General features: G+C 45.2%; 1 protein-coding gene across 5 annotated transcripts in view; it reads left to right on the forward strand.

Annotated features, from left to right (window-relative positions):
- PTH2R (parathyroid hormone 2 receptor) overlaps window positions 1-17,745 on the forward strand; it is a 69,820-nt gene extending 52,075 nt beyond the window's left edge. For all 5 annotated transcript variants that reach the window (XM_070581877.1, XM_008535427.2, XM_070581879.1 and 2 more), the window contains 4 exons: window positions 10,636-10,730; window positions 14,532-14,670; window positions 15,462-15,503; window positions 16,533-17,745. In XM_070581877.1, coding sequence (XP_070437978.1) covers window positions 10,636-10,730; window positions 14,532-14,670; window positions 15,462-15,503; window positions 16,533-16,928 — 672 coding nt within the window. In that variant the 3' untranslated portion in view covers window positions 16,929-17,745. The remainder of the gene's footprint in view (window positions 1-10,635; window positions 10,731-14,531; window positions 14,671-15,461; window positions 15,504-16,532) is intronic.
- Window positions 17,746-24,919: the final 7,174 nt, after the last annotated feature.

Consider the following 24,919-nt stretch of genomic DNA (forward strand, 5'->3'; position numbering starts at 1 on the left):
GAAGACCTTATCACATTGGCTTCCCTGTGATTTGGTGAAGAAATTATACGACCTTGTGCTTTCCTAGTTTTTGTGTATAAATACAAGATAATAAATATTTTAAAGAGGGGACTGATGTCCCAATGTTAAATCAGTTGAAAGTAGTTTAGCGACCTGATTTTTAGCTGATTTTTGGTCATCTTCATTCTTCAGTTTTGCACTTTTATCGTTTTTTCTCGTTCGGACAACCTGTCACCTGGTTTGTTAGCATGTTGGCCTGCTGCGTACGGAAGGACAGCTATCAATGTGGCCGAGGTTTTGTAGGATCTATCCAGAGAGTCAGATGGAAGCTTATTTACCTCATGGGAAAAGGACAGACAAGAGAAGTGAAGAGATCACGAAGGAATCTTCATTTCAGAAGCCTGTCGATGTGAGCGTTTAGAGGGGGAAATAAGATACAGCACACGTTCTGGGAAGCCGGTTTGCATCCTGGCTGGAATGGCCCACCATCAGGTTAGATCCGATTCTGTGTCCAGGAGAAGCTCAAAAACGGGTTGTGGATAAATGAATGGATGACTTAAATTTATGAACTTGCCCCTTAACTTTAGGGAAGTGCTGCTATGTTAGTGCAGTGACGAGCTGTCGGCTGCCACCTGCTTGAGAGAGCGCCACGATCTTAGAGATGAAAGTTACCTTCAGAAAGCAGGGCCTGGGGCTCACCCCTGCCTCCCATCACCCTGAGGCTCGTCCTGCCCACCCACCCCTGGTGTTCCTTTCTCCTTGCTGTTCCTCTCTCTCTTCCTATCATCTTTTTAAGGCGATAACCCACGTCTTAATACTTTTTGTGTCTTCAGCACCTTGTACTGGAATTGATAGATAGAAGATAATTAAATTTTATATAAAAATTTAGGCAAATTTAAGAACCTTAAGTCTGAGTTTGCATTTGATAAAAAGGAACGGCCTATTATAGTCCAGGGGATCAGTGCAGAGTTCTTAGGAACTGAGCAAAGGACAGTGGAGAAAAGTAAGCCGTAGGACGTTTTCCATTGAAACAGCTGATTTTATCCAGACCTTTGTTGTTTGCTCACAGACCTTAGTTACTCATGTCATCAACATGGCTGAGAAGTTTACTTGTTTATTTGCTGAAGTTTCCACATGGCAAAGTGAAGCAGTGGACTTAGATGATCGTCCAGATTCTGAAAACTTCACCATCGGTGAAGAACTGGAAATGATGGTACACGCAACTTTGGTACAATGAATTTCGAAGAAAACTTGGGTGGAAGGCAATTTTCATCTTCTTGAACTAAAATTATGACAGCTCCAGAGCAAGAATTCTTAAATATTTTTCCCATATTACAATGTCCATTAAATCTCAAAAGCCAGAGAAGAGATTCAAGAGCAACTCACTGCTCCCTGGGTGGCCCTCTGTCTCATTATTACAAGTCAGAGTGGTCAGTGTCCCTTCCAGTTCCCTCGTTTTACTGTAGAACCAGTCACTGAGGGAGAGAAAGCCCAGAACCCATCTCAGCGCCCCAAGTGTGGGGCTCCTGTCTTGGAGCTGCTCTGTGTCCTAAGACAGGAAGGATGATGCAAATAAGGACAACAGACTCTGCAGTGTTTACCACGCCCTGGGCACTGTTTTACACACTTTATTTACATGGATTTATCTAATCCTCCTGGTAACTTTGAAGAGGAAACTGCCCAAGGGCACACCGCTAATGGGCGGTGGAGCTGGGACTCTAACTTCAGCATCCAGGTCCGACCCAAAGAACTCCCTGCACTTATGGTAAAATCTGACCTCCCACTGGTCCAGGGGAGACCCGTCCCTCGTTCCTGCCCCGCCTCAGCCACGTGGTCGGCCCTCAGTTCCTTCAGCCAGTCCACTGTGTCCCTCGGCTGGCCCACATTCCTCACTGCACCCTGAAGGCTGCCGTCTGCTTCCTTCTGCTCCTCACTTGGACGCACGGTCTCACTGTGGCTCCTTGATGCCCCCAATCCCAACTAGTCACCGGTCCTGACCCTCAGAGCACAGTGAGGTTTTCCTTCTCGAGACCGTCACAATGGGTGATGCTCCGATTGTTGACTGTCCATCTCGCCCACTAAGTTGCAGGGTTTACGTGAACATGCACCATATTTTTTCCAAACCTTTGTACTCCTAGTGCCTAGCAAGGTTCCTGGCACATAGTGGCCACTCAATAGTAAGTACTTGTTGGAAAAATAAGACCTGCATACAAAATCGGTGTCCTGGGGAACCAGTGAGTGGGGAGAGGTGAAACAAGAGCGCGAGGCGGCTGTAACTGCAGAGCTTCTGGCCGTTTCATGCAGACTCTTCACCTTCTAGAGATGGCAACTGAAGCCCCGCAGATACAGGGCACACGGCCAGTGTGACAAAACAGAGACCATAACCTGCATTTTGGACCACGTTCTTTTCAATTGCATTCCAAAACATGTCAAGATTGTTTCTTGAATTTATGGGAGAAAGACCTTTCCATTTTTATGGCAATATTTATAGTTTTTAAAACATATTCACTTTAGGGTAAAACGGTTGTTGGTTTTTTTGTCTTGCGTTACATGTAGCACCATTTTATGTAAATAGATATGTTCCATATAGGCTAAGTTTATTTGCCAAGAATTTTAAATATAAGTTGGATTCCTCACTTAATTCTGGCTTTGGATATTATAATGGTGTAGATTTTATTAATTGGATTTTTGTGTGTCTAGGAGCAAAATCTGATAAAACATGGTCGGATTCTAGGCAATATATGAAGCAAACTGAATTTAAGAGAATAAAGGAATTTGTAAAGGATGAACATTCATGGGTTCTGATTTGAAGTCATATCAAGAGAATCAGGTTTTAGAGAGAATCACAGACTTCAGCGCAAATTGGGAAGGAACCATTTGATTTTGGAATCATAGAATCTAAAATTGTAGCCTGCTGTTTTCGTCACGTGTGTGAAAATAATGTTTAAGAGAACTAGAGTCATTAGGAAACATTAATTTTTGTTCTGAAAATAAATGTTTTCAAATATAGCAACATATTATTCACCTGCAACATCTTGATGCTGATTTGAGGATGATTTTTAAATCCTTCTGTATAACGTCAAAATGTGAGAGGGATATTTCCTAATCGGCAACAGAACACACAGCCCTTTTTGGTCTCGGGCCTTCCAGAGCCACCTAAGGAATAGGACGCTTGGCCTGAAGAGCAGGAGGGGCTGCAGGCAGGGCAGCACGGTCTAGGAGGAGCTCGCAGATGTGATGAGTCCTGACCGAGCGGGCACTGCCCTCGGGACGCAGGGCCGGCACTTGCACTGGTGTCAGCCAAGAGAGGCCAGGACAGCTGAGAAGAGACAAACCCACAGATGTAAGAACACAGGCTGGGAAACTGAGGACCTCCTCGTGAGCATGCATGAGACGGCCTCCAAGATGGCAGTAACATGGGGTGGAGAGAGGCAGAAATCTGAAATCTTGAATTGATGGGTTAGGGAGAAGAAAAAGAGGAACTCTGTGGTATGGATCTTCACTTACTTGTTTCCTCTGTCCTGTTAGTCTTCTCTGTCCACCCATCCTTCCATCCGTCATCCACTGATAATCGATCAAACTGTCTCTCCAGCCCCTGCTTGGTCTCATCTTTACCAAAAAGTCTTTTTTTTTGTCCCTTGACAGATCCATCTTTTGATGAATAAGTATTTTTGAGTGCCTTTTTGCTTCAGGAGTGTCTCAGAACGCTTTTTACATTAACCCTCAAACAACCTTGAGATGGGTGTTTTCATTACTCTCGGTTCCAGTCCAAGAAAGGTTATCTAACTTGCCTACTGTTACACATTCAGAAAGTGCTGTCCTGGAGTCAAGCCCAGGCAGTGGCTTCAGATGGCACAGTTTCCACTGTTGGTGGTGATAGGAGTTAAGCTAGGTCAGTGTTTCCCAAGGTGGGGCATGTGTGCTGGCGCATGAGAGCATTTAGGTGATGCGTGCAAGGTTGTTAAGTCACATGAGCCTTATTTGAGAACATTGATCCCTTTCTGACCCCTCTGAACACATCAAGGAGAGGGTCTCATTTTGGTTCTGGTCTTTAACACGAACCTAACGTGAGTGGTGTCTTTTTTTCTGGGGGTAGGAGAGTGTCGGCAACCCAATCTAGATAAAATTTCATATGATTTCTTTTCGTTGTGTTTATTTTTACATTTGCTTCTTGTTTATAGCAGCTTCTACTGGTTTTCCACTTATGGTAATAATACAGATTTTACATTTTAATAATTTGATAGAAGTAGATTGTTGAAGAAAGGTATTAAGAAAGTAATAGCAGGTGAATATTGCCGTGGCAAAATTGTGGAGGTTGCGTCCTGAGGCGTTCGAGAACACTGAACTAGGCACATCCCTTCAACAGTGAAGTTGGAGTCACTGCAGGAGGCCTGACCAGGGCGACCACTGAGAGTCCACGTGGCTGTGGGGGGCTAGTTATGTTTCCTGTGATCTGACTTTAAAGGTAGGAATGCTTTCTGTGGCTGGAACCATGGGTGGAAAACGCAGGAGATAAGACCGGAAAGTTGAATGGCAGTTGTGTCATGATTGGACTCGTATTCTGTGCTTAAGGACATTGGAATTTTCCTTAAAATTTTGGTGAGACACTGAAGTACTTTTATCAGTGTAGCGATCTGATTAGACTGGGTTTTGAAAAGGAAACTCTGGAGGCGCCCAGGGGATGCACTGGTTTGGATGCGTGGATATCTGTCTAAGAGAGAGTAATGATTCACTTTTAAGTACGTAGTCCTATCCAATTGACTCTGATATGGATCACGATATTCTGAAGGTCCCCAGATTTCTAACGGAGACGCCGTACTCTTGGCGCAGGCTCCCAAAGAAAGATATCGGTGTTAAAGAGCTGTGCTGAAAGTGGAACCAGCATGAGCAATGCTGGTGCTGAGCTGAGGCACAAACGGACGCCAGTGTGGCAGCATCCCGTGGCCGGGGGCAACGTGACAGCAAGCCATGGCTCTTTCCTGTTTTGATGAGAGTCACTCCCACATATTCCATTCGTATAAATCCACTCCTTGGAGACGCCGTAAAGCCTCAAAATCTCTCCCTGTGCAATGTGTTGCTTTATCTTAGCTGAACTGACGTGTGAATGTGCCATAAGGAGAATTTTCTGTAAAAAGACCCAAGGAAGGGTAAAAGGCGGCAATAAAAAAGTGAATGTATAACCAATTTAATGACATATCATTTATGTTGGAAGGATAGAAATTTCTTTCCGACTCCCTTTTCTCACAGTACCTCCATCTAAGCAGTGTTTATGCCAAGGGAGTGATGGCATAGTCCAAACTCAGTCTCAAAGCAGCCCAGACCTTCCACCGCGGCAGGGGCTGGGAGTCGGGCCGCCGCCCCCAGGCGCTGGAATTTGTGGACTTCTTGTTCTCCGACCGCGGTTCATCTTCTGGTAACTCCTCAAAAATAAGCCGCAGAATCAAAGAACTTTCAAGTTGGGAGGCATGGGGGTCTCTGGCCGACGTTAGTCTGAGGACACCATCGCAGAGTTGGGGCCGCTCACGAACCTGCAGGGACCTGATGGAACGGGAGGGGCTTGTGGTCTGCGCTACAGACGTGGAGGGATTTCAGGAAAACACGGGCAGGAGCGGTCCTCCTTCTTTTTTGGTCACTTTTACTGGGCTATTTACTTGCTTTAGATGTTTCTCGTGGCTCCAGCGCCACTGTGTATTCAAGCTAGGAACCGATGGCTGCCTCTACCCGCAGCCTGTGGTGTTTGCGGTGGGCTTGCTCCCCGAGAATCACGCTCTGATTTGCATGACTAACCGAGCGGTGGCTCCTGAGGAGCTGCCTGGGGCGTCGAGCACAGTGAATGGAGAGCTGCAGGTTTTCTGTGTTTTCCGTTGTAAGTGTTTTGTTCCACATACCTGTCAAAGGACATCCCAGGGCATTCTGGGAGAAGGAACGAGACTGCACTTCTAATAAAGGCTTCAAGAAAAATTTTAAGTGGTGCGTTTTAAAAATATCATATCTGCTGTCCTTGATAAAATGTGAAGAGAAGGGAATAAACCAGGACACGATTTCAGCTGCTGCTGAGCTGTGACTCATTTTCCCCTGGTTGGAGTTAAGGAGGCTCCATCACCAAAATCAGGGGGCCTGGAAAGGGACGAATTTTAAGTAAAATGGATGAAATTTAATCTCTAATCTTTGACAGAATTGCAAATACCACATTGATTTTTCCCCAGAAGAAAATCTGCACTCCAGAATTCTTTTCCTCTTCTAAATGAGTCAGAAATAGAACTTCAAGTAAAGTTAAAGTTCTGCCCTTTACCGGAGATGCTGTCCCTAAGTTGTAAATCGAATTCTAAGTGACAAAAAGTGACCTGCATATTTTGTCTTCATACCTATAATACAGATAATCAAATTATAATAGTTGTAGATTAACAAGTTTATTAGCTATCGTTTAAATGCTGAATATTTGGTATCAATATACATATAAGCAAAGAAAAATATTTCCTATGTTCATGATGTTGAAAAACAGCCAGTGTATGGGAGAGGTGTGTGTACTCAGAGTGTCTGGGGAATGAATACGTCCCTCTTTGACGTCCTGCTGTGCTGCTCAGATTCCAAAGAGCCGACCTGTGAAACAAAGGAAGAGAGAGCTGGGCTGGGGGCTGTGGTCTTGGGTCTACCAGCACAGGGGGTCTGCTGAGAGCCCCACAATTAGGCAGGATCTGCCCACACAGCACAGGTTGCAAGGGGCGGGCTCCCAACCCCAGAGATGCCTCAGAGAAAGTGCTCGCTGCAAGCGCCCAGGACAGGGGAGGATGGGCTGAGTCACACAAACTCAGTAAATACTTCAGTCCTCCTTCAGGGACGCACAGGGTGTGGGAGGTGGGAGGACAGAAGGGCATGTCCTTTGAGCTGCCTCCTGGACGGAAAAATCACCCCAGGACCAGGGAGAAGGCACCCCTCCCCAGCACGTATCCAAAGGCACAGATGAAAATTGTGCGGTAAATAGAGTGGACTTTCCTGTACATACGTTCTGACTTCTCTCTCTGATGGTGTCTTTGTGATAGATGCCTAGAAGTGAAGACTCTACACCGAGGCGGGTATGGTGATTTACCAGAATGTTAGTGGGGTTCAGAGTGCACGTCCCCTTCAATCACTTGTTCACAACTCTCGACTAAACACCAGGATGGCTGCAGGTGCCCAGGAGGCAGGGTGGTTGGTGAGGAGGCTGACACCAGCTTCTCCTCAAGCGTCAGCATGCTGGTGAGGCAGACGTTCAGATGTGACCACGTGGGCTGTCGGCAACAGCTTCTGGGAAAGGGTGGCCCTCAGCCTGAGTGTGAGGATGAGCTGCCCAAGCGGGGAGAGCAGAGGGCAGGGGAACCATCCCGCAGGGCGGACTCTGGGCACGTCCGGGAGCACTGAGGAGCCAGGCTTCAGGGCGGGAATTTCATCCTTTGTTCCACTTCACCTGTGGTTCATTTTGAAGAAGCTTCATCTCAGCATTGTTCTTCATTCCATTTGCCCAGGACATAGTCATTTTTTCTTCTTCTGATTCACATCTTTCTTTAGAGCAGGAATTTTTTTCTTTTTTGTCTTTCTTGATTTGTTCTTCTTTTTTGCTGAGGAAGATTTGTCCTGAGCTAACATCCATTGTCCATCTTCCTCTTTTTGCTGAGGAAGAGTCACCCTGAGCTAACACCTGTGCCAATCTTCCTCTGTTTTGTACGTGGGATGCCACCACAGCATGGCCACTGACGAGTGGTGTAGGTCTGCACCTGGAAACCAAACCGAGGCCACCGAGGCAGAGCACGCCACACCTAACCACTAGGCCACCCTTATCCTTATCTTTTCTTCAGAGAGATGATCTGCCTGATGACTCTGCATTCCATGCCCTCCACATAAGCATGTCCCCCTCATCACCAAGTCTTTGTTCTTTATCCCTGCATTTGGGAAGGTTCTTCAAGTATCTTCTAAACTGCTAAATCTATTTTCCTGCTCTGTTAGATCTACTATTTGCTGTTTCTAATATTGATTTTAAAGCTTGGTTGTATTTTAGATTTTTCACAATCTTTTCCTAATCCACCCTGCTCTTTAAAAACTTTCTGTCTCGATTTCAAGCTGCTGTTAACTCGACTCTATTTTATGGGCAGGATAGCACAGTGGTTAAGGGTCCGCATTGAGCATTCAGGCTGCGTGGGCCTCAGAGGGCTCCGCCACTCACTGACCACGGGTAATCTGTGTTTGCTGCCAGTCCGAGTCCTCATCTCTACAATGGGGACAGTAACATGCCCATCTTGTAGAGCTGCTGTGATGACCAAGAGTCAATCCATGCAGAACACTTAGAAGAGTAAGTAGTCAGTAACTTAGTTTCTAATTAACCTATATTCTATCCTTTCCTAAATTGCTCTGAATAATTATTTGGAATTTTGCCTGACTATTTTTGTGTGTATCCGTATGGGGGTGTGTGTTATTTTGTTTACTATCTTTTAAGGCAGCAAATTCTATTCTATCTTAGCTTTTCTTAATTCTTAATTCTTTCTGTAAATTCACTTCGTTGTCCTTAAATGTATCACTTCAGTTATCAAACTCATGGATTGATTGGTGTGTGTCCCCTTTGGTCAAATTTCTGGGTTTTTGCAGTATTTATTCAGTGTGGTCGACTCGAGGACAGAGTCTCTGATCATGGGATTTTAATATGGATGGAGCTTAAGGTTGGCCCATCTGAGGCCGTCTCTAATTCTTCCATTTCCAAGAATAGGGAATGACAAGTGACAAGCCCCAGCTGGCATGGCTTCCACGGCTCTGCCAGCCTCAGCTCCTGCCACTTCGTCCTTCACACAGTAGTTAGGCAGCATCGCTTCCACTATTTTACTCCCGGCTGCATCATACTGCCGGCGCTGTAGTCTTAGGGAGAGAGGAACTAACGGGGCATGAAATAATTTTGGCCGTTCTAAAAGTAGCACTCATGTGATGGATGAGCAGCTTCTCGCCTTCTTATTGAAGAATGTTCTGTGTCTCTGAGTCAGGTGTTGTAGTGGGTGAGGAGGAATGGAAACCCGCAGTCACATGTTTTGCATCTTTTAAAGATTTTATTTTTTTTTCCTTTTTCTCCCCAAAGCCCCCCGGTACATAGTTGTATATTCTTCGTTGTGGGTCCTTTCTAGTTGTGGCATGTGGGACGCTGCCTCAGCGTGGTTTGATGAGCAGTGCCATGTCTGTGCCCAGGATTTGAACCAACGAAACACTGGGCCGCCTGCAGCAGAGTGCGCGAACTTAACCACTCGGCCACCGGGCCAGCCCCATGTTTTGCATCTTTTTATCCTGAAGATAAGGTATAAGATAGTGGTTAGGAATTCATGATACAGACTCACATAGACCTGGCACAAATTCCGGCTGATAGCTTGGAAGCTTAGGTCAAATCAGTTAATCTTTTTGAGCTGGAGTTTCTTCATCCATAATAAATGGACATAATAAAAATGCCTGTCCCATATTCATGGGAACATTTAAGCTAGAGGGTGCTCAATAAATGGCAGCTCTTAGCCTGAAAACGTCTTTCTTCCACCAGCTCACAGCACACCTCCATCCTTCCTCTAGGGTGTGGGACTCTAGAAAGCTGAGAAATTGGGCTCTAGAAAGCTGAGAAATTGGTGAGAGGTGCCTACAGGGTAGTCAGTGGTAGGATGGCAAAGAAGGTGGTGGAGGTTAAGGGCTGATGCAGATGGTCACCTAGACTGGGGAGTGGGGCACATGAATCACTCAGCAAACAAAATTCTCCAAATTCCAGAAATGACTGAAGACCCTGCAAGACAAGTTACCCCCAGAACGCAGATTTGGTGGGTCCTCTCTTTTGACCGTTGCTCTGGCCTGGACACAAGCCTGCTCTTGGCAATCCACATTTCCATTACTCCTGGCACTTTCTGGACTGAGACATCTCCCTGGATGAAGGGACCCAAGGGGTTCAGGCTGCCACCTCCTTATGACCCCAGACCTGGAGACCTTTCCCTCTTCATTGTTTTGGATCTCTTTGCTGATCCTTGGGGTCCTCAGGCATGAAGGGCTTGTCCTCCAACACCTTCCCCCCTTTTTAAAGCCAGAACTTGATTGTCTCTGGTGGTGCCCACACCTGTAACATCTCAAATTTAACTTAATTGCCTACAGTGGAGGCCTCTTCTTGTACAGGATCTTACTTGCCTTTTTAAATAAGTCTTTTCACTTCCCCCAGTGCTTATCACATGTCATAAGAGAATCAACATCCCCAAAACAATTCTACTATTTCTCTCCCTAAAATAGAGACAGAAGGTGGGAATTCATGTCAAAAAGGGCAGTTGGTTATATTTATGCAGTAACTGTGTCCTTTATCTGGCCAGTCTGGCGCAGAGCTCCATCTGAACTTTGGTTGGAAATCCCCAGGGATTCTGGCAGAGCGTCCTCTGGGTTAGAGTTTCTGCTGCTGTTGAAATGTTTTATTTCTTTGTGTTTTCATGTGGACACATGGAGAATCATGAGCTTTCCAATATCTTGTCTCAGATTCCCTCATTCATATTTATGGAATGGATGCTTTTCAGTCTTTGAATATAAAGAAGGTCAATTTACGTAAATTTTTATAAACATCTTGCAGACTAATCTAATAATTCTTTGTAATGTTACTTTCTCTTTCAGCTGAATTTTATTCTGTTTCTGAATACAGTTAGAGTTCTGGCCACCAAAATCTGGGAGACCAATGCCGTCGGGCATGACACGAGAAAGCAGTACAGGTAATCCCTCACGGGCATCCGTCAGAGGAAATATTCTGGCTACCGTTTAGAGCAAACAGATATTGATTGGTCTGAAACATCTCTCAGAGATAAATTTATGCATGTGTATTTTTTTTTGGTTCAGTTGTGTGATTTGCTAGAAAAGTATATATATTTTAGGAAAATATAAATAACCCAAAGTCTTCCCAATATACTTAAATTCTATTTTTTTATCTGTTCTTAGTATATTGGGATTTTCCCGTAAACTATGTGACCTCCCAGAAAATCTCTTGTTGATGATCTTGGCAGATGATTTTATCTGTGTTCTTAAAATATGTCATAACTGAAAAAATGAAGTAAGAGGATTTGCTGTGTTTCCAATATTTCCATCAAACTGGCACTTACCAAATATACATTTTTAAGAACTTTCCAATGTGCTGCTTGAGGAAGGGCCATTGTTCAGTCTTCCCTGAAGAAAAGGGCAAATTGAGTGTTTATGATCATTGTCAGATTATCTTAAGAGTGTGTCCATTTCTCCCAATAATTATTTTAGAAATTTTGAATAACAGGGCCTCTGTCCAATGGACACATACATCCCGTGATCAGGCAGAGGTGGATTAGTCTGTAATCCCTGAAAGGTAACTATTTCTTTCTTCCCTGGCTCGCAATGAAATGCTGTCTCGGACACAGGAAGGGAGAAATCGTGGTCAGTGTTTCGGTCTCTCTCTCACGCGTTTTCTCTACATGCTTTGCTGAATCATTCCCTCCGCCGTTTAGGCAGCATTTATTGTTGGGCAGGAAAGACTGCAGGTGTGGACTGGAGTCTAGAGCGGGCTGCACGGTGTGAACACCAGCAGCTGCCGGTTCCGGTTACTTTCAGTGTCTTTAGGAGGTGTTATTCTCATATGAACCATGCACAGGAGCTTACAGCAAAGGGCCCGTGCTGCCCCGTACAGCTTGTCTCGTGTCCTGTCCCTGGTGAAGACAAAGGCCAAAGGATGGAAGAACAGTGGAAAAGGTCAATAGCCTTTCATCTTCATAAGGAGAAAAAGTGCAGTGGTGTTCGAAAGCTGCTTCTCTCTCTAGTTCTGACTAAAAGCGAATTATTTCTACAGTTCTGAGTGACGTCCACTTGCACTTTCAGTAAAAAGTTGCCCAAGAGATTTGAGAAACTCTGGAGAGAACAAAGGGTGGATTATCTTAAAAAATAGAATAGACAGTATTTTGAGTTCATTCATGGGGGATTATTTCTCAGAATAATTGAAGAGAACCATTTATCCAGGATTGAAATCGTTGCTATTCAGAATTCAGAATAAATTTTAAATAATCTGGTACCCAAGAGTTTTTTAAGTTTAAAGTGATTAATTGGAACAGGGTCTAGACTAATCATACTCAGGGGAAGTATTTTCAGCCAAATACATTTTTTGTGTAGCTGGAACATATTTAATATTTTTAATAACACCCACAGTGAAGCTACAGATAAAAATGTGGTAGAAAATGACTCAGTATTTCTTTTTAGAGAGAAAAATGGGGAACCCACTTGGTGGTGATTTTGGGAATTCAGTTCAGTGTTCAGTTTCTGAGGCCTTAGATTATTAAGCTTAAATAGCCTCTCACTTTTTAAATAAAGAGACTTAGAAGAATGTAATCTGTGTCTCTGACCCAGTGATGTTTCTCTCTTAGGCTTAATTGAGTATTTAAATTTACACCCACTTATTTTTGTACCTAAACTTGTATTTCATTTGGTTGTTACCTTTGTCAAACAAATGTCCAAATATTCTTGCTAAAATAAAACAATGAAAAAATAGATATATTTCCAAATGGTGGCATCTCAAACAGGGTTTGAACACCTTTCTGTGCATCCCGCTCTCTGAGAGACTGAACACGCATCTCAGGGCTGAGGTAACCTCCCCGGGAGAGCGTGTGCACACACAGAAAGACTTCTAAATGTGCACAATAGCCTCAGTTGATAAAGTGGTTTAAAATTGAAATAAACTAACACAATCAGTGAATGAAACACACTTAAGATAGAACTTTCAAATCGAGCAGATGGTGGTAACTCAAGGTCTCATGTTGAAGACTGCGAACAGCGTGGAGAAAGTGCAGAGGCTCCCAGGTAAACCGCGGGCATGAGGCGGTGCAGATGGCCCTGAGCAGGAGGAGCAGCGGCCTGGGCACTAGCGGAAGCTGAAAGAGGCAGAGGGATGAGGGGGGCGGACGAGCAGCTCCCGATCCTGCGTTTCAACATGATTCCGTGGGGCGCCCCGCTCCTGGAGGAGCTGAAAGGGGGTTATGACAGGGCAGTGGGCGTATGTGGAAAAAATCCCGGCAAAGCCTCAGATCGTCACAGCTCCCATGGACCTCTGAGCTCCATGCCCTCACTTCAGAGATAAGAAAAGGAATCAAGATCGCACAGGTAGAACCTGAATCCTGTTCTCTTTAGTCTGAGTCCAGTCTGACCTCTACTCACCTACACAGCCTATTTCTAAGAAGAAAAGTAAGTCTGTAAATAAATAAAAATAGCTGGAGGAAAGAGGGTTACAATTGTTTGAGGTTACCAGGACATAAATGATTTGTAGAGCAAGAGGAATATTTGAGAAATAAGAAAGAAGAAGCCATATTTGGCCTTTCTTGGATAAGAAGTACAAAAAACAAAACAGAAAGTGATGTGCTTGGGTGTACCAGCTGTCTATTGCTGCAAAATGAATTACTACAAACTTAGTGGCTGAAAACAGCACACTTGCTATTTCACAATTTCTGCAGGTCAGGAACCTGGGCCCAGCCTTGTGGGTCCTCAGCTTCAGGGTCTCTCATCAGGCTGCAGCTGAGATTCTGTCAGGGCTGCTGTCTCATCCTAAGGTTGGACTGGGGAAGAATCCAGGTCTGAGCTCACGAGATCATTGACAGGATTCAGCTTCTTGCTGGCTGTTGGCCAGACATCCCTCTCCTTGACACCTGGGCCTCTTGGTAGGGCAGCTCACAAAATGGCACCTTGCCTCATTGAGCCAAACAAGGGAGAAACTGCTGGTAAGAGGAAAGTTACAGTCTTATGAAACAGTCAGAGTGACATCCCATCATCTTGGCTGTAATTTGTTGGCTTGAAGCAAGTCCCAGGTCTTGCCTCACTCAGGGGACAGAATTAACAAGAACATAAGTACCAAGAGGTGGGGTCACTGGGGGCTTGGTTGAGTCAACCTATCTATTGGAAAACCTGCGATTCCTCCAAATACACAAGAAAATGCATGTGAAGAGGCAGTTAAGGGAAATAAAGCCAAATTGCTTAGCTTGCAAAAAAGCCCACACAAAACCTAAAGCTACAGACAATTTGAGATAGAATGTTTGACAGAGACGATTTAGAGAAGGCCAGGGGCACTGGCCACATGTAGCTCTTAAAGTATAAAATGATAGATGGAGACCCAGATATAAGGGACAGGGAGGGAGTAGTTGACAGGCCAGAAACCTGCGTGTGCGGGTCAAGGCAGTTGACGTGGGTGGAGGTGATGCTCTTCAAGCCCCAAATGTGGGTGCCAAGGAAGACTTAAGACAGAAAAAAAAGGCATTTCCCAACTTTATGAAATGGTATCCTTTAAGCAAAAAGAGTAGAAATCAGATTAGAGAGTCTTAGGGGTGGGAAGTGAGAAGAAACAACTGGATTTAGTGTTAAAGTGACGGGAAGCCGAGGGAGGAAGAACAGCAGGTGATGGCGGGATCCAGGGGGACGGGGTACGCCGGCCCTGGGGGTCTGCTGAGCTCGCTTCCTTCCAGCCGCCTCTTCTGAAAGGCCCTCTGAGTTGACTGACAGCACTCGCCATCCTCTTCCAGGAAACTCGCCAAGTCGACGCTGGTCCTGGTGCTGGTCTTCGGGGTACACTACATCGTGTTTGTGTGCCTGCCCCACTCCTTCGCAGGGCGCGGCTGGGAGGTGCGGATGCACTGTGAGCTCTTCTTCAACTCCTTTCAGGTAGAGGGCACCTTTTCCCATGTGGCTGTTTGTTTGTGTTTTATCCATCTGTCTTTCTTCTGAAGGTCAGCCCCAGGGGTGCGGGAACCTCGTCTGCCTCGTCTTTTCTTGTGTCGTTTATCCCTGTCATGCTGAGCAGCTAGCACTGTGATCGCTCAATAAATATTTTTGAATGAATGGAAAAAGTTTCTCTGTATTTTTACCATATAATACTCTATGTCTATAGTTTCTGGCATTTCACAGTGGATAAATGTCTGTTACCAACTAGGAAATATTCCATGATTCTTCAGTGGCAACATAAATGAGACCAATAGAATAGAAATCTGTGAATCTTGCAGCGTTTTATTCAGTTACTTGTTTGGTCCAGCTGACACCAAGAAAAGACCTCAAATCTTTCAACTTAAGAATTTGAGAACATTAGAAGAGAATAATTTGCATAATTTTCTCAAGGGATTTTTTTTTTTAAAGATTTTATTTTTTCCTTTTTCTCCCCAAAGCTCCCCAGTACATAGTTGTATATTCTTCGTTGTGGGTCCCTCTAGTTGTGGCCTTTGGGACGCTGCCTCAGCGTGGTTTGATGAGCAGTGCCGACCGCACCCAGGATTCGAACAACGAAACACTGGGCCTCCTGCAGCGGAATGCTCGAACTTAACCACTTGGCCATGGGGCCAGCCCCTCAAGGAATTTTTTTAAAAACCCAGTTTTTCAATTTGTGCATCACTGACCCCAGACATGTTTGTGGGGGCATCTTCATGAACTGTCAGCGTGCTAACACCTCTTTTGTTCTCCAGGGCTTCTTTGTGTCCATCATCTACTGCTACTGCAATGGAGAGGTAGGTTTGAAGGCACCTGGACAGCCCCCAAGTCCAGCTCCGAGGAAGCTTCTAAATGGTCATCACCATGTGACCTGAATCTCTTCAGGATCCCCAGCAGTCAGAGGGCAGGATGGGCAGGGAGAAGGGAGGTATTTCAATCATAAGTTATTTTGAGAAGCAATAATTAATGTGCATAAGCTCAGGTCTTCCTCTTCCAGCACTTTTAAATGTCAATTCAGTTGCAAACCTTAATACCAGAAAACAACTTGTTGGGACGCAAATTGATGCTTGGAAGGACAGTGAATTTCATATTCCAGTTGGTGCTTAAACTTATATTGGATTTCAAGTTCTATAAGAGACTCAAATACAGGCTTCCCTGGGACAAATCCTTTAGAACGTTTTGACATTTTTTAAACTACAGGATGGTGACGGGACAATTTCAGTTAATTTAGGAGTTGGCTCGGGAGAAGTAACCTACTGTTCTGTTAAGTGACATCAGCTTACCAGGGACCTGTCCTGGAACTTCCAGATAAGCTGTCTTCTGGAAGGTGCAATAGCAGTAGAATCGAATGGTCCCAAGAATGGAGATGAGCCCCACACTCTCAAGGACACAGCTGCAGTGCCTGCTTTTCAGTGTGCAATCTTCCCATCGTCTCCTTCGGTACACTCTGCAGAGTGACGGTGCCAGTACCTTTCCAGTGAACACCGTCCACTCCATTCCTCAGCCATGGCTGGCACATTTATCTCTCTTTCTCCTCTAACCCAGAGTCAAGCCAGACATTTCTATTGGCTGCATTTCACCTTCCATCAAAATTCTAATCTCAGACAAGTCCTTTTCCCTCTCTCTAAGCCTCAGGTTGCTCATCTCCAGTGATAACACCTATCTCAATGACTTTTTGAGGTTGAGGGAGAATACATATGTCAAATCCCCAGCACACAGAGGAACCTCAGTTATTATTACCGTCACTGGAGGGCAGACACCCGCCACACAAGGCTGCAGGGTCTCCCTAGTGGTTTCTGATGCACAATGTGGTTCTTGCGGTTTAGGTTCAGTCCGAGGTGAAGAAGTTGTGGAGTCGGTGGAATCTCTCTCTGGCCTGGAAAAGGACGCCTGCCTGCAGCGGCCACAGGTGCGGCTCCCTGCTAACCACCGTGACTCCCAGCACCAGCAGCCAGTCGCAGATGGGGGCCAGCGCCCGCATGGTGCTCCTCTCGGGCAGAGTGACCAAGGCGGTCTGTACACAGCCTGACAGCCACGTGACTTTGCCCGGGTATGTCTGGAGTGGCTCGGAGCAGGACTGCCTGCCACACTCGATCCAAGAGGAGACCGTGGAAGGCAATGGGAGGTGGACGGGTGAGACCACGAGGGAGGAGCCTTCCAGGCCACTGGAGTTTAGCCCAGACACTGGAGGCAGCAAAGGAGAAACAGAGGAAGTTCTGTAATCAGCACCTGCGGCTTTAAAACGCTGGTCCACCTGGCTGTGAGAGGAGCTTGGTGGCATTCCTCTGCTCCGTCCCCGGAGCTGGACATTCAGGGGTGAAGAGTTCCTTCACAGCGGCGTCAGGCCCCATGAACTGGCTCCTATAAATACTAAAGGCACAGAAGGAGAAGTGTCAGTGGAGTAGTTTATTACCTTATTTTGGCATCACATTCTCTTCTAAATTGATGTGTGGGACCTGCTCTGTGAGTGTTCATTTTTCTGCTACTTTTGGGTAGAAAACATTTCAATTGCTTGCCTCTAGTTTTCTCTCATAAATATCTAAGTATGATGGATTTCACTTAGTATGTGTTTATTTTACTTCTAAGAAATTAGGATTCTCTTTTTCTCTTTCTCACCTGAATGCCCCATTTTGCCTGTTCATAGGAGCAGTTGGGTCTGAAAATGTACTTTGAAAGATTAAAGATCTAAGAGCAAGTACTCACTGGAAAATAAGTTGGCTGGACTTTGATAAAATAGCAAACTTGTGACAAACTCGTTTCTTTCTAGGAACAAGGAAAAGTACTCAAACAAGAATATTGCACATATTCCTCGTCTTGAATGTCCCTCTGTGACCAGCAAATCTCAGGTCTTCACTCCTTTGTAAACCTTGACTCGTCACAAAGTTTGCTCGGTCAGTGAGCTCGTGTCTGTGAACTGATTCTGTTTGCAATCATTTGTATCGACTGTAAATCACACTGCACTTACGCCTTTTTTTCTTTGAGTTATTACTGTATTCCAAATGGCATGTGGGGTAAATTAAAAAGCTTGTTTTAAAAATACATTTTGGGTCACTTTTAAAGTTTTCTCTCAGCATCTCACTCTGTTTTTGAGACCCACCCAAATGTCGCTTATCCAGATCTACGAGATCAGCATGCCACTCCAGTGCTCACTGAACTTGAAGCTTCAGCACGTGGCAGCACTGAAACATTTGTTGAGCGCACGTGAGGTTCCTGGCATCCCGCTCAGTTTTTACGAGCATTAACTCCTTTAATCCTCACTACAGACTTATGCAGTGAGTCTTATTACCGTTGTCCTTTTCACAGATGACAGTGTGACTCACAGAGGTGGAGTAACTTGCAAGGTCGCACTGGTCACTGACAGTGTGGCTCCAGACACAGACTGACTGCCTTCCAGCCCCGTGCTCTCACCATGCTGCCATACTGTCACCCGTGTATGTGTCACCCATCGAGCAGTCACAGTGTTTGGTGAATTCCTTCTGGGTGGAGAGTGCTTCAGGAGCTCTTACTGTCACGTGGTTTAGCCTCTGCCCCCATGAAGTTTCCTCTCTTGTGGGAAGGAAGACAGATACACACATGGTGTGAACATGTCACAGGGCAGCGTGCTTCAGGTGACACGGCACAGGTCCGGCTGATCTGTCCCATTTTGCGAGTGACTTAACCAACGTGCCAATAGTGTGATGAGTAAGGTACTCTGAGGTCTACACACCAGCTTTCCTCCCATGCTCACGCTTTCCTTCCTCCTCTGTGCCAGACAACACAGTGTCCTTTCCTTCCCGTCCTGTTTGTGAAGGTGCCGTTTTGTGTGTTTAATTCATCCGACTCAGTGCTATGTTGCCACGTCCCCCTGTTACGAGAGAGAGAACCATCACAGGCTGAGCCAGAGATTGAGTTCTGTTCCGATGCTAATTTTCTGTAAGTCTTTATAAAACCACTTAGTTTCTTTGTAGTTCAAGTTCCCCATCTTTAATATGAAGGTAGTATCTGTCTCCTTAGAGAACGTTCTGATGATAAGGAGAAATCACCTGCTGGAAGCCTCTTGTAACACAAAAATTCCACACAAGCACTTGGTTTAGGTTGTTGCTACGCTACGGTTTTAAGCTAAACCTCGTTTTGCCCCGTTATATTATAAAAGGCCCCACTGGTCATTGCAACATAATTGTTAGAATATGTATATTTTGAGAATATAGACAATATTAAGGGTTCTTACTTTCTAGGCCAACCCCAAATCCTGAGGCCAGGCCACTAGTCCTTCCCATTGACAAGGATAGAGGAAGCCCCCAGGGGCACCGAGGCTTTCCTTAAAGTCTGGTCCTTCCTTAGCTGAACAGGCAGGGACTTAGAGACCGCTGTGACAGATGCCTGCTGTGTGCGGGGCCAGAACACAGAAGGGCTATCTATTGCCCCAGAACAAAGAGCGCTCGGCTGCCAGGGCTCTTTATCTCACCTGTGAACACACATTTTTTTCTCCCAGGTTTTGATATTGTTTGCATCCAGTCAGACGGCTGGGGCTGTAAATTACACCCATCTATTGATTTTATCAAGTAAAATATTGAGCAGTTATCAAAGCTCAGCTGATCTGGATCCCAAGGAGCAAACCCTGGCTGACGAGCTAAGCCTGTCCCATAGCTGTGCTTTATGCTCTGTCAAGGGGTTGTGGTGTATTACTTGGTTACCATCACTGAAAATTTGAGGGATTTCACTTAAAAATTATACTTTAAAAATTATCAAAATATCAGAGGACCTTAGAACCAACAGTCAGCTGCTGAAACTCAGTGGTGGCTGGTCCTTCAGATGCCAGCGGGGGCCTGGTCCGCCCAGTGCCCTCCTCCTGTTATTTCTGTTAGTGGCCTGGGCTCCGGGCACACTTGACCTACATCAGGGGGTCAGGAAAGGCACTCACATAGACCTTTAACAAGAGTGTTCTAAAATATTCTTGGGGCGTGACATTCTATATAATTTTAATTTTTCGGATGAAGTAAGCACCCAACTATTTATATAGGTAGTGGTATTTAATTTAAGGTTGGAATAATGGCTATTTTTCTGTTTAGGTGAGCCTATTAAGAGAAAAATTCATCCCACAATTTCTGAGCTTTTGGATCCCAACCACACTATTCAAAGCTTCACTAAGACATTGCTCCAAGGCCCTCATTGCTAATGCAACAGATACTGTTCCCCTTGGAAATACAGGAGGTTCTACATGCAAGAGGATGAAGTGGTATGATAGGTTACAGGAGTGTGTGAAGACAGCCTTACATGGCTTGTTGACATGAACATTAGTTTTGATGCCCTACTCTTCCTGTAGCCAAAGGAAAGCCTGACCTCAGAGATAATCAATGTTCGCTGCCCAGTGCAAACAGGAATGATTTCGCTTGCATAAGTCTCACTGTCATAGCATCGCCTCTTTCTGCTCTTGTTAAGTAAGGTGGGAACGTCTTCGCTTTGCAGGTTCTAAAGCTGTCAGAGTAACTGCTGTTTTTTGAATCTTTGGGAGAAAATGAATAAGGTCTGTGCCAGTTGCAGTATATTATTTACACCAGGGATTAATGTTATGTCATTCAGAAGTGATCTCCCTTGGAGATTATGGCAGGCAGAATGATGCCCCCCAAAAAGATATCTGCATGCTACATCTGAGAACCTGTAACTAAATTAGGTTACTTGGCAAAGAGGAATCAAGGTTGTAGATGGAATTAAGTATGCTAATCAGGTGACTTTAAAATGGGGAGATTTTCCTGGATTATTTGGGTGGGCCCCGTGTAGTGACAAAGGTCCTTAAAAGTGGAGGAGGGGGCTGGCCCTGTGGCCGAGTGGTTAAAGTTCCACGTGCTCTACTTTGGTGGTCCAGGTTCGTGGGTTCGGATCCCAGGCGTGGACCACAGACAAAGTGGAGGAAGACTGGCACAGATGTTAGCTCAGGGCTAATCTTCCTCAAGCAAAAAAAAAGTGCAGGAGGGAGGCAGGAGAAGGAGTCAGAGAGATGTGATGTAGGAAGGACATGACATTGCCCCTTGTTGTGGGCTTGGAAGGTGGAGGAAGGGGCCATAGATTAGGCTGTGTGGGCTGCTTCTAGGATCTGGAAAAGAAATGAATTCTCCCCCGGAGCCTCTACGAAGGAACTCAGCCCTTTGACACCTTGATCTCAGCCCAGCAAGACCCTTGCTGGACCTCCGACCTTCAGCACTGTGAGATGATGCATTTGTGCTGTTTAAGCTGCACCTGTGGCAGTCTGTTACCGCGTTCACAGAAACCTCTTACAGACTTATCCAGATGCCCCCGGGCAAGGAATTGCTGTGGCCGTCAGAGCTGGGTTGCTGCTTGTCTGCTTGCTTTGTGGAGGTCAGTTACTTTGCCAGTGTTTGTGGTATTCTATGCGCTGCGTTTACAAGGAGCAAAGTTGTCTAGTTTGCCATTTAACTATAACTGATTTTCTTACCAGTAATTGTTTCATTTTAGAAACGTAAATATTCATATGTTTGAGTTTATTCAAAATCTGTGGAGGGCATTCTCATCGATTCTAAGGAGTTGTTAAATGTCTTGTTTTATGAGTTGGATTCAATCTTCTTCTCTCCTTGGCCTGCTCTGCTTAGTCCTCCACTCTCGGACCCTCTCCCTGAGACAAGGGAGTCAATGGCTCAGCTAAGCGGTCTCCTGCTTGTCCTGGAAGTTCTAGGCTGAGAAGATGGCCTCCCTGTGGGTGGTTTAGGAGGAACAGAGACACCCGCTCTGTTTCAGGAGCTGAGCTCAGTGTTCTCAGTATATTTTCTAATATGATCTTCGTAACGCACGATGAGGTAGTCATCACTGCTTCAAAATGTAGAGATAACCAGAAGTTAGATGATTTGCTCCAGATCGAAGTGGCTAAGTCAGGATTTGAACCCAGTTCAGCTTGACTCTAAAGCCCCGATGGTTCTCTCCCCTGTCGCCCTGACCCCTTTCTTTATCAAGAGCCTAATAGTTTGCCAAGTCAACAAGGGAATAAATAAGAATAGTTTCAACTATTTTGATGGTAGAATTATAAATAATTATAGGAATGTAAAAAACAATAACACGATTAGAGTTTTAAATAAAAGCATTTTTATCTTCCAGTATTTCATGACTATCAGAATAAACAATAACTTTTGAATCTAAATCCTTCTTTTACTTCCACCCAGAATATCTAACTAGAGATATAAAGACCTAAATCCTGTTCTTAAGCTGCCTCATGAGACCATGGAAAATTTGCCCACGTATTGTTGCAGAAATGACTTTGAATAACTTTATCTTTATATTATTCATCTCTATGGCCTTTAAAGAAGATTTTATGTAGCTTTCCACTTATTCACTATAGCAAAAACACTCAGATCAGTGGAAGTAGCTATAAATGGTGCAGAGCCAGGAAAAATGGCAAACATTGTTCTTTCTCCCTGGCTCTTAATTTAACGCTGTGAGTATTTAAATTCAGCTGCTACTCAGACCCCCTAATCTCTTCCAAATCTACATTTCACTTTGGGAGCTTATGAGCTCACTTGATTAATGACTTAAATGGCTAAATAGGAAAACAACTTTAGTACATGAAGCTGTGAGTCTGTGTGACATTTTTCACATCTCTAGGACATAGTTCAGATTCGTGCTGACCAAAGACATTTCAATTTCAAGTCTGCCAACTTTGACCTCCACAGAGTGTGGCAACGAGTGCCTGAGAAAAGTGCCGACCTTGCAGGCAACAAGGTGGGCAGGGCACCCCCAGTCCATCTTCACTGAGGGCGCGGGAGGCTCCCGGCTTCACTCCACTTGGCAATCAGAGCATTTAGGGTGTTTAAAGCTACTGTGACTTGGAGAGAAAGCCTCACGAAATCATAAGAACTCTTTATAATATGCACACGCACTAAAAACGACAGTGTGAATTAATCTTGCCAGCTCTTGTTTTGGGGTCCAACCATGGGCAGGATAAACCAAGAAGGTTTCTGCAGCCTTTTTTTAAACACAAAGAAAATGACTCCTTAAAAATGGGACTGCTTAAGCAAGCGCTATTTCCCGTAAAAATCTTGTTTCACACCAGTTCAATCTTGAGAAAAACAGCAGACAAACCTCGACTGGGGACATTTTACAGGATACTTAGCCAGGACTCCTAAAGACCATCAGGGTCATGAAAAAGGAGGATAGACTGAGAAACTGTCACCGTCGGCGGAGACTGGAGAGACATGCAACTAAATGTGTCACCCTGAATAGGATCATGGAACAGAAAGAGGAGATAAACGCAAAAACTGGTGAAACCCAACTAAGGTCTGGAGTGCAGTTAACAGTGCTGAGCCAGTGCTAGTTTCTGAGTTTTGACAAACGTCCAATGATAACACAAAATGTGGGATGTAAGGAACTCTGTACTATCTTCGCAACCGTTCTGTAAATATAAAAGTCTTCCAAAATAAAAAGTTAACAAATATCTCAGTTTAGGAATTTAGGAATAAATTAGGAAATCAGTATGGCTATTATAGTCTAACCCTGCTTGAATTTTTCCGTGTCAATTACTTATGATCGGGCTGACATATAACAAAAATCACGCACCACGATCCTTTAGCTTATAAATATATCTAATATTAATCCCGCTTTTGCAAATAATTAGTAATTACTGAATACCTTTAACTGAAATTGTTAAATATTTGTTTTTAGCTGTTCCTATGGCAAACCTTCTACCTCTTTCACATTCAGTAATTACAAAGCAAATTTTCTAGTTGTAACTTCACTTTAAGTTTTTGGAAACTCTTGGGAAAAAACAGTAAACACTGCAAGTGCGCTCTGGAGGCCTCAGCCTTTGGGTTGTGATTTTGGCGCCGTCCCCTCCATCCCCTCCATCCCCTCTCTGGTAAAGCCTCCTCCCCCGTCCACACCCATCTTTTGAATTCTTATTGCTGTTGAATTCTGTTACACTGAAGAGAGCCGGCAGCAGCTCTGACCTGGAGCTCCGCTCCTGGAGGTTTGCTGTATCAGCTCGTATAACATCAAGCATGTAGCATGCGATCCTCTGCATATTTCCGATTTGACAGGTTCCCTTCTGTGAAGGTGTCCATTCCTATAATGTCATCTGCGTTATGTTATTCGCCTTTGTAAATGGAATCGTCACAATAATTCCATCGTTTTCCTTTCACCATAATGTTCACACATGTACACACTGGCTGATTAGAGCTGGAGTTGAGTAATGTGTGGAGTTTCTTCTTTGTAGGGCTTCAGGCTGTGGCCTTACAATCTTGGAGATTTCCAACTGAGCAACAGTGACGTGTCGGCTCTTGTTTAACCAACATCTACTGAACTCTGATAAAAACCGTAAGTTTAAGACACAGAAATAACAGACTCTCCCTCCTCTCAAGAAGCTCACGGCTGAATGTAAAGACTATTACGAGAGAAGACAGTTACAGGGGCACAGAGGGGAGGCACTTGGCTCAGACATGAAGGAAAAGGAGGCTTCCTGGGGGAGGGGAAGCAGAATCTCTAAAGGGGAGAAGTGAGGAGGCAGGTGCACCAGGCGGTGAAACTGCAGGTGGGAAGCCACACAGCGGGGAGGATGTGGCTCGTTTGGGACCTCCAGGGTTTCTTGATGAAGTATGAGCTGCCAAGGAAGAGACGTAAGAGGCGAGGCTGGAGAGGGAGGCAGGGGCAATATCGGGAAGGGCTTTATCCCTCGTTATAACCTAAAGGGAGCAAGGACTCCTTAACAGATGGAAGCAGGAGCAGGCAGGTGCGTATTTTTGAAATAACTCCAAAGTGTATGAGAAAGAGCAAGAAAAGGTTAAACAGGAGCAAAGAAAGCCGTTAGGAGGTGGCAGCAACAACATAGGTGAGACGGAACGCAAGTCTCAGTTTCGACCTCGGCAGCGGAGCAGAGAGACGCTGTGAGAGGAGGAAGGCAGGCCCGGCCGCCGGCAGCGAGGCTGGGAATCCCAGCGCCAGGCATGCGGAGCTGGAGAGCTCTCTAAGTCAAGGCAGCCTGAGGGCGGAGCCGAGGGCAAGACAGAGGAAACTACCTCCGAGGCAGGGATGTCGCTCTCTGCCAGGGCTCCGCCCCGACCTCAACAGTCTGCGCCCCGGCCAATGGGCAGCCTCCTCCAGATCTCGGCGGCTGTGCCACTGTCTCTCCTCAGCACCGTCTGTCTGGTTTCGGCTCAGAGAAGAGTCCAAGTCTGGTCGTTTAAGGCTGCTGAAGGCTGGAACAGGCCTCGATGGGGTGGTGGTCCCCTCCCTGTGG

Source organism: Equus przewalskii, chromosome 17 (assembly GCF_037783145.1).
Source record: "Equus przewalskii isolate Varuska chromosome 17, EquPr2, whole genome shotgun sequence".
Taxonomy (NCBI): Eukaryota; Metazoa; Chordata; class Mammalia; order Perissodactyla; family Equidae; genus Equus; species Equus przewalskii.